This window comes from Aedes aegypti, chromosome 3 (assembly GCF_002204515.2).
Source record: "Aedes aegypti strain LVP_AGWG chromosome 3, AaegL5.0 Primary Assembly, whole genome shotgun sequence".
NCBI lineage: Eukaryota > Metazoa > Arthropoda > Insecta > Diptera > Culicidae > Aedes > Aedes aegypti.
Genome location: NC_035109.1, coordinates 54,415,933 through 54,425,085, shown reverse-complemented (window position 1 = coordinate 54,425,085; position 9,153 = coordinate 54,415,933). Strand labels below are relative to the sequence as shown.

The 9,153-nt window shown below is 38.4% G+C and overlaps 1 protein-coding gene across 9 annotated transcripts in view; it reads right to left on the bottom strand.

Moving 5' to 3' along the window:
• Positions 1–5,848: 5,848 nt before the first annotated feature.
• Positions 5,849–9,153, bottom strand: part of LOC5579912 (adenylate cyclase type 6) — a 611,840-nt gene continuing 608,535 nt past the window's right edge. For all 9 annotated transcript variants that reach the window (XM_021848827.1, XM_021848823.1, XM_021848828.1 and 6 more), the window contains 3 exons: positions 6,878–7,118; positions 6,449–6,809; positions 5,849–6,384 (listed from right to left, as the gene is read on the bottom strand). In XM_021848827.1, the coding sequence (XP_021704519.1) occupies positions 6,128–6,384; positions 6,449–6,809; positions 6,878–7,118 (859 nt within the window). In that variant the 3' untranslated portion in view covers positions 5,849–6,127. The remainder of the gene's footprint in view (positions 6,385–6,448; positions 6,810–6,877; positions 7,119–9,153) is intronic.

The window sequence follows — 9,153 nt, the reverse complement described above, 5'->3', positions numbered from 1 at the left end:
ACCTATGTACAAATGAGAGATTCTATCCTCTCTCGTTCTCTTTCGATTAGAACAGTGGAATACTGAAGATTTTGGGAAGTTTTTCACTATAGATCGAAAGTCAATTTCCTTGACTAGCGTTTCATACAAAAAACGCAACAGAAAAGGTTAATGTGACTCAGTTATTAATAAAAGAGAAAGTAAACCAAGAGAGCCTCTCAATGTTAGATAGGTCCTTTAGTAATGTTCCGCGAGATTTGTTTTTGGCGTAAAATTGCCGCTCCGGAGATACAACAAGAGCTATTCAATTTAAACATATAAATTGTTAGCGGAATTGGGTGCATCTGAAAAAACGATTTTTTTTTCAGATTATGGGTTGTTTGTTTCTTTGCTATTCATTTTTTTAAACCTCAAGGTGAAAAAAGTGCATGTTTCCTATGTTGCGCGTACGCCATTCAATTTTGTGCTCGCAGCACTTTTTTTCAATCAAATGGCCTATTGCTTAAGCCTATTGAATTAACTGTCCAGCTTTTTCCGAGCGGTAATGGCAGTGAAAAGTTAGCCCACTTTCTGGTTTGACGTTTGGCTTGGGTCCGTTCAATGGGCCAGGAGAAGTGGATGAACTTGTCATTCATTTTCCTGTCAAAATTCATACAAAACCTACTTTTTCTCTGCCATAAATTCACTCTAGGTGAACCACTTCCCCTGGCCTACATCAAACAACTCAAGTCAAACATCAGATCCATATACCCCAACTTGGTGGTGATATGAACACTCATATAAAGCTAGATATAATCTCAGACTTATTTCAAGCTGATAACTACAGTAAATTTCCCATAAATAATTACTGTAATCATTAATATCTTACATAGAAAAACGCAGAAAAATTCCCGATGGTCGCAGTTCGGTGACCACTGGTTTATAATGATATAACAAATGCCAAACAAAAAATGTAAATCTTTTTTTTTTCATCAAGCGTAATTCTAATCTACGCCCTATTTCGAGCGCACTCCATAATTTCATTGAGTTTGACAGTACCACGGACCAACATTTTTCGGTACATTGACGTTGTACTGAAGCTGTCATGATCCTCCCGGGTTGGTTTTGCCGGTAAACAAAATAAACAAACAAATAAAAATGATTAATCATTGTAATAAGAAATGGTACAACTAATTTATAATAAAATTTATAGTTGTATTTGTTAAACCAGACATTTTTCAACAGCTCTCACTGAGTTCACAGAGTTTTAACAGTTATGACAGAATTCAAAAAAATGCACTGAAGTTAAAGTTCTGATTCATGTGCAGTCGGCGGTCACTGGTACAGTTTTATTTCAAATCAGCAAATACTTTGTCTGCATTAGTATAAGTGAAATTTACATTCACTATAGAAATGTCGACACACATATTATTCACGATCAGTTTTGTTTAAACTTTGTTCCTACATCATTCATCAGAAGAATTTGTATAACACGAAAACGATTTTTGTTAGCTATGTCGCGTGTCGCGAGATTTTGAAAGGAACGAGGACATAACATGGTAGCAACAAAAAAAAAGTTGCGTGGCGAACAAATGGCATCGTTCACAAATTATGTAACGCTCTATGGAGAGTAAAAAGTTGGGTCAAACGTTATGACCTGGGAGGGAGAAACCAATACGAAATTTATGTAACGAAATTTATGTACGTCAAGGTGAGCCGAGATTCTGCTGTCACGAACTGTCACTGTGAACCCATCTCTAAAACAATGGACAAACAAGATGAAGGCGCGTAATTGATTGAAACATATTTTTGCATATTATCAAATGTGACAAAAAATCGATTGAAAAGCTAGGGTAACCAATATATTTTGGACCCCCTGAGCCATTTTCCTGCAAATTTCCCAGTTTAAATCTAAAGACCAACTCAATTTGCATGACATTTGGAAACATAGGACTATTTCGCAATTGCATCAACCGTTTGTACATAGAAAATGTGTTTATTTTATCTGAAATTAATTTAATTTAATCGGTTCATCTATGCAACCGTTACAACACGTTACACCCAGAAATTGAAGCCGTCAGAAATTTTTCAAATGTAAACAAAAACTGTTTTCAAATTTCTGAACTAAAAGCGTAGAATTTCTTCGATTTACCATTGTCAATCGATTGATTAGACTATGGGCAAGCATATTATACAACCAGTGTCGTGGACTTTGTTGCCAAACGATAAAAAATGCCGGGGGTGCAAAATATATACTTTGAGGGTCCAAAATGTATTGATGTGTCCAAAATAATGGAAAACAGTGCTTCACAATTCAAACATTTTCGACATTTTATGGATCCTACATGACCGTATGGGCATTTTTATCTTGTAGAGGAAGTTTTTCTCTACATTTTGGCATGTTCTTTGACTTGGTTACGCTGTGCAATTAATTAATTGGAACAAAAAAACTAAAATCACTTCCTTAGGGGATCCAAAATACGACCGTTACCCTATTCATGCCTATTCAAAAGTAATAAAGTTCGATATAACTTTGTGTCATATTTCGTATGTAGTATCGGTGCCTCCCTCCTAGCTTATGACCTGGGAGGGAGGCACCGATACTACACACGAAATATAGAACAGTATTTGTTTGAACTGCAAGATAACTCCAGCTTGCCAACAACAATCGAGGCAGGCTTGGGGAAAATTGCTTGTTTTCTTTTGTTGTGTACTTTCGATTTTTTTTCTGACAAACATGGAAAAATGGCCACAGTTTTCTATGCACTAAATATTCATTTTTATTGGAAAAAGTAAAACGATGCGTTTTTCAATGCTTTATATTCAATCCGATTGAAAGGTGCTTACGTGACATTACTTGCATTGTGTGCATGAATTGATTTTCATTCGATTTTTGTCACTTTTAATGAAATGCGAAAATGTGTTTTAATCAGTTACGCGCTTTTTCCATGTTAGTCCAATGTTTGAGATCTGGGCTCAAAGTGACAGTTCGTGACAGCGGAATCCCGGATCACTATGACGTACAGAAATTTTGTATTGGTTTCTCCCTCCCAGGTTATAACCAAAACAAAAAGAAAACCATTTCCATACTAAATGAAGTCTGCAGGTGAGGGAATAAATAAAAAATAATGAAAATGACGATAACGTATCAAATGCAAATCAAAAAGTCGTAAAACCGCAATTAAATGCATTTTTATGGTTAAAGTAGTTAAAACAAAGCAATCAATAGACCGCTTCTGGCCAAAAGTTCTTAGTGTAATTTGAAAGTCATATAATAGCCCTTTCAAAATCGTAAATCGCTAAGTGCGTCAATCTGCGTCCAAACTAATGCTATTAGTCCAAAAAAGCCCCATAAAAATCGCTTATTTAAAAATAACTATTTTACCATAAGAGATAGCAAGTTGCAATGTTCAGCAAAAAATGTCAAAAATGTTAGAAAACAGTTATACTAAAATTTTGATTTTTAAGGGTCATTTTAAGAAAAAATGACAAATCTGGTAGTGTATAGGAGATAGAAATTTGGTGTCTTCGACAAACTGTCTTGAATTAACATGTGCTACAACTTTGCTGAAGATAAACAGATAAAAAAATATGTTTTTATCTCACTTTTAGGTGATTTAATCACCTGGCCGCTAATATCAAAACAAGCGCTTTTATAAATTAAGAATCTTCCCTGAACAAACTTTTTCGCTAAAACCAACGGCTTAGACGCTATTCTATTTCGATCACAAAATCGGCAAAAAAAATCACTGTGCATCGTTGCCTTTTTTCCAATACCTAATACATGATTCGTAACAAAGTCCTTGACTCCTCCTCCCCCTAAAATGCTACGTCATTTATAAACGGTCCCTAATATAAATTCAAATTTTCCCATAATATTTTTACACAAAACTATTCATTTTCATTTCATTCAAGCTCTAATTATTGATTATTTGTGGTGAATTCTCGGTGTCCGGATAAAAAAGCAAATTCGTTTACTGCTTCTTAAGCCGGACGCACACGACTATTTAGTGAAAACGATGTTTAATTCAAACCATTGGGAGCGCCGTGTCCAGATAATCAATGAACAATTATTTTAGAACATCAGTAGGAGAAAGTGTATTTCTGGTGAGTTGAATTGAGAGTATTATCCTGAACCAAATCATTTCAAATTTCTGGCAGCTTTAGCGTTTTCACAACTCGAGACTTTCGTGATTACGTATAGCAAACTGTTCAAAATCATCAAATTTGGAGTTGATGTGCTGAGCTATACACAAAATTATAAATAATAAATCACAGTTCTTCATGAAAATAGATATAAACCTAACGAAAAACAAACGATAAACTAAGCTCGCTCACAGCCGTGTGTCCCAACTTTTGCGGATAGGGATACAATCAAAAGCAAAATTGTCATGACAATCACAGGGCGCAACATTGTTGCAACTTTTTCAACTCTCGATTAATCAGTTATTTAAAACACAAAACCAAATTTGTTTTGTGCATGTTGTGCCAATGTTAACCAACATGGAGAATGTTCTCGAAAACTGCAATGCGAAGCCCAGGAAATCGCTGCGCTGGTGATCGATCATTGTGATGATAAACTGATGTTGCAGAACAAAATTGTTGCGACAAGAATAGGAGAGGACAATGTCTTTGTTGTTGCGTGTTGGGTGACAATTGATTCACTATTCAGATCTCAACTAATGAATTCCTTCAGGAATTACCGTTAAAATGGTTAAAATGGTAGCTGATTCATTTTTCCAACTTTAATTGAAATCATAATCGGCTAGTTTAGGAATATGGTCTGTAACAAATCTCCAAATCAGTTCTAGATACAATTATAGGCCCCGCACATTTAGGTAGATCCTTCTAAATTACAAAATTAAACCGAGTTGTCGAGAACAAATTTTGAATAGGTATTTAGGAGACTCTAATCACTCATAAGATTGATCATGGGACCCTACACATTGCCGATCAAGCTCACCCTCAAACTGAATTTTTATGTGCTTGTTTACGAAGTAGTTTTCCAGAAATCAATATCATAATATTAAATGAAATTCTTACCACAATTTGAGGGCCCCATTTGAGAACCGCATCCACCGCAAATTTCAGGCAGGGAACTTTTGCCCCACACTAGATTTGAACGCTTGCTCAATTGGTGGGGAGAAAGCTCGTTATAGGCAATCAATTCTACAACTTTTATAACTAAAGATGGGTAAATGCTATGACACAAAATTGTTCAGTAATATTGGAACCCATAAAGTAAAGGTGCACTATGTGGTATTTGTTATTTTTTTAATTAAAATAAATAAATGGAAGAATTGATTATTCCACACAAGTCGAACTTTTGCCCCACCTTACTCTAGAGTGACGGAATATTCCATGTGGTTCCTTATTAGGTAAAAATGCATATACTACATGTCCTCTAAAACTTATTCTTAGATTGAAAGGCTGAGATATGTAAAGGAGCCATATACAAATTACGTCTCGCTTCACGGAGACAGAGGAAAGGAGGTCATGGAGAACCTAACAAGCCTGATAATTAGGAATAAGTAGGAAAAAAGTGCCTTCCTTAGCCGAGTGGTTAGAGTCCGCGGCTACAAAGCAAAGCCTTGCTGAAGGTGTCTGGGTTCAATTCCCGGTTGGTCCAGGATATTTTCGTAATGGAAATTTCCTTGACTTCCCTGGACATAGAGTATCATCGTACTTGCCGCACGATATACGAATGCGAAAATGGCAACTTTGGCAGCTAATAACTGTGGGAGTGCTCATAAGAACACTAAGCTGAGAAGCAGGCCCTGTCCCAGTTGGGACGTTCATGCCAAGAAGAAGAAGAAGAAGGAAAAAAGTGCATTGATAGAATGGCAAAAAACGTTTTCTACCACAAAATGACAGCCTTCACCACCGATAATTACTCAGTACGAAACTTTTCTATATGGACACAAACGTCCAATACAACAATGATCCTAATAGTATCTGCCTCTGGAAGCTACAAACATCTCTTACTTTCTCTAACGTCTTCAAGCTACTGTGAAAATAATACTCTTGATATGTCTTACCATACGCATTCGATTTCGATGAATATAAATCTCGAACAAACTGGCAACACGGCTACATTAAAATAAAATACTGGAAAAACTTAAGCTAATAATGTCAACAAATTTGTGCACATTCTCCCCCTACAAACATTCTAGTTCTGCTCCTTGACAATGCCCGGCATCAGATAGGTCACCATCGTGCCCTTGCCCTTCACGTTGATTGTCCCCCTGCACGTCAGATTGTAGCCTTTGTCCTTGACGATTTCGTACACGTCCTCGGTGACCTGAATGTGGTCCATCACCCCTGTGGAGTCCATTCTCGAGGCCACATTCACCGCATTGCCCCAGATGTCGTACTGGGGCTTACGGGTGCCGATCACTCCGGCCACCACCGGTCCTATGTTGATACCTGTATCAGAAATAAAGACATGATCAATTTGAATCCCCGTCAAGAACAAGTCACGAGCTCTCACCTATTCTCATCCTAAAATTATTAAAGGAATGCTCGTTGACGTCGGTGATCTTCTGGAACAGCTCCAGCGCATAATCCAGCATGGCCGTAACGTGGCCGGACTCCGCTATCGCCGCCGTATCTCCACTGTTCAACGTCAGTCCGGACGCAGCCATGTAGGTCGATCCGGTAGTTTTGATTTTCTCCACATGCCGAAACCGATCTTGTGCCAGTAGTTCGTCAAAGTCGACGATGATTTCGTTGAGCAACCGTAGGCACTCGACGCCTTCGTTGTTTCCCTCCAGTTCGATGTAGAATTCGCTGAAGTTCGGAATCGACGCGAACATGACGCACGCCTTGTCGCACTGCTCGTGGTAGATTTCCTGGAGTGGGGGCGTAATTTAAACAAATGATTATCATAAGATACACACCAATTTCACTTATCACCCACCTCGATGTTCTTTTCGCGGCGCAGGAAATGGTCCGCCACGTGCACCGGCAGAATGTTGGCCAACAGCTTCCGGTTGTACGCCTGCAGGTGTTCCATGTCCTCCTTCTCCTCGGTGGCCTGCAGCTTCCAGATGAAATCCAGCCGACGCGTAATCTCCGTCTGCTGGCTGTGCATAATTTGGCCAATTACGAACACCACCAGAAAGGCGACGTCGATTAGGAAACGCTCCGTCGTGAGGAACCTGGGTCGTGGGGATGGAGAAGGGAAAAATTAGAATCGCGTTAATTTGAGTTGCTTGCCCCCAAGACGAAAGTAGCCAAACGAACGTTGAAAAAGATTCAATCGAAGCATGAAATTAAAAATTAGGAGTTTTCACCTGAGACGTTTTCAGTGAGGGATGGGGCTGTTTATTTCGAGAACAGTGTTTTATAATTACCATTATGAGACACCTTTTGATCTGTTTTATCCAATCTTAATAGATGTATCTTATATTGATCAGGTGTTTGTCGAGTGGAAAATGCAGCAACTAAGTGGTGCGAAAAAGTTAATCATATTATAACAGAAGCTACACCATTTTGAATAAAGTTCCCATTTCAAATTGACCAGCCTATTTAACTTCTTTATCTGTTGAGACTTTTAACCGAAATGAGTAGGATTTATGGCTTTCTGAGATTTGCCACAGTGCCCACAGTTATAATAGGGGAACTGGGGGTAATATGTATTGATTAGGCGCAGTGGTTTGGTTTTATAATGTGTTTATTGGTTAGTAGTTGGAATAAGAATGAAGAAGAAGAAGAAGACGTCACTTCCTCTATGGGTGCTTTGATCATGAACATGGTCTTCTGGTTGCTTAGATCAACACCCCCGCTCAACCGAAGAGATTCAGCTTCTCCCGAAGATGTGCAAATGGTCTTGCTGGTAAGCCTTTGGTAAATATATCAGCAACTTGTTCTTTTGTAGATACATAAACTGGCCGAATAATCTTTTTCTGGATGCATTCTCGAATAAAGTGGAATCGAATATCCACATGCTTCATTCTTCGATGATTCCGAGGCTCCTCAGCAATTCGTATGCACGATTGATTGTCCTCAAATATTCTCGTCGATTCGGAAATCTCAACGCCAAATTCTTGTAGCACATTTCTTAGCCAAATTGCTTCACGTGCTGCTTGACTTAATGAAACGTACTCTGCTTCTGTCGATGAGAGAGCTACACACTTAAATTATTTTACGGATTCCTGTAAAATCTCAACAGCTGAACAGTTCGGTGAAATAAATTAACGGAGTACGGTAATTTTTTACAGTATTCGGTGAAAAATCACCGTAATCCGTAAAATTTCGATGGAATTACGGTATTTTATTTTACCGAACTGTTCAGCTGTTGAGATTACGGTGAAATTCACCGTACGAGCTTAGTGTGTACGGTGTTCTGTTTTCTTGTAGTCCACGAAACGGTTGCATCATGGATTTTGAATGTAAAGCCAGAAATAGATCACCTGTCCTCACCATCGTTTCCCCAATCTGCATCTGCGTATCCTATCAGCGGACTGGAATCAGCTTTGCGGCGATACACTAATCCAGGGACGAAAAAACTCAATCTACCCTCGCCTACATTGATACTTGCTGGGTAGAATCTTCGTTGATTTTTATTTGTTTTTATCCTCACCTTGACAACACAACAAAGATTGGCAAAGCGCTTGCGCAAGATTATCAGTTTCCTTTTAACCTGCTGCTACTCAACTGCTTTTTGATAATCGGAAACAAAAAATGATATTCATTCTAACCAGCTTGAGTTTTTAACATTCCGCTTCGGGAAGTTGTATTTTTTACACGAGGCACACTAAAGACGCGTAAATATAATCCATTCCGTGCATCGGATCCTTCATTACTCGTATAGCAGCATATTTTTTAATTAATTTGAACCTCATTGATGATCAATTTTCTAAAACTGACACTCTTCTGCTTCTGATATTCAAAAACACCAACGACATACGGGCATCGTTGTTTGTTTTGCCCATCTACTTTAGTGCCATCTTCATTGGTACAATCATATTGGTGGTGGTGCGGTTACTTTGATGGTGGCATAAATTCAGTGAATTGAGTATAGTGAGCATGATTTATTTCGTCCCTGCACTAATCCATAATCTCTGGTCCCTTTTAGGTAGCGTAAAACCCTTTTTAGGTGGCTTCAGTGCTCCTCTGTAGGTGCTGCTTGATATCGGCTGAAAGTGTTGACTGCGGCTGCGATGTCTGGTCTGGTTGATAGCATCAAATATG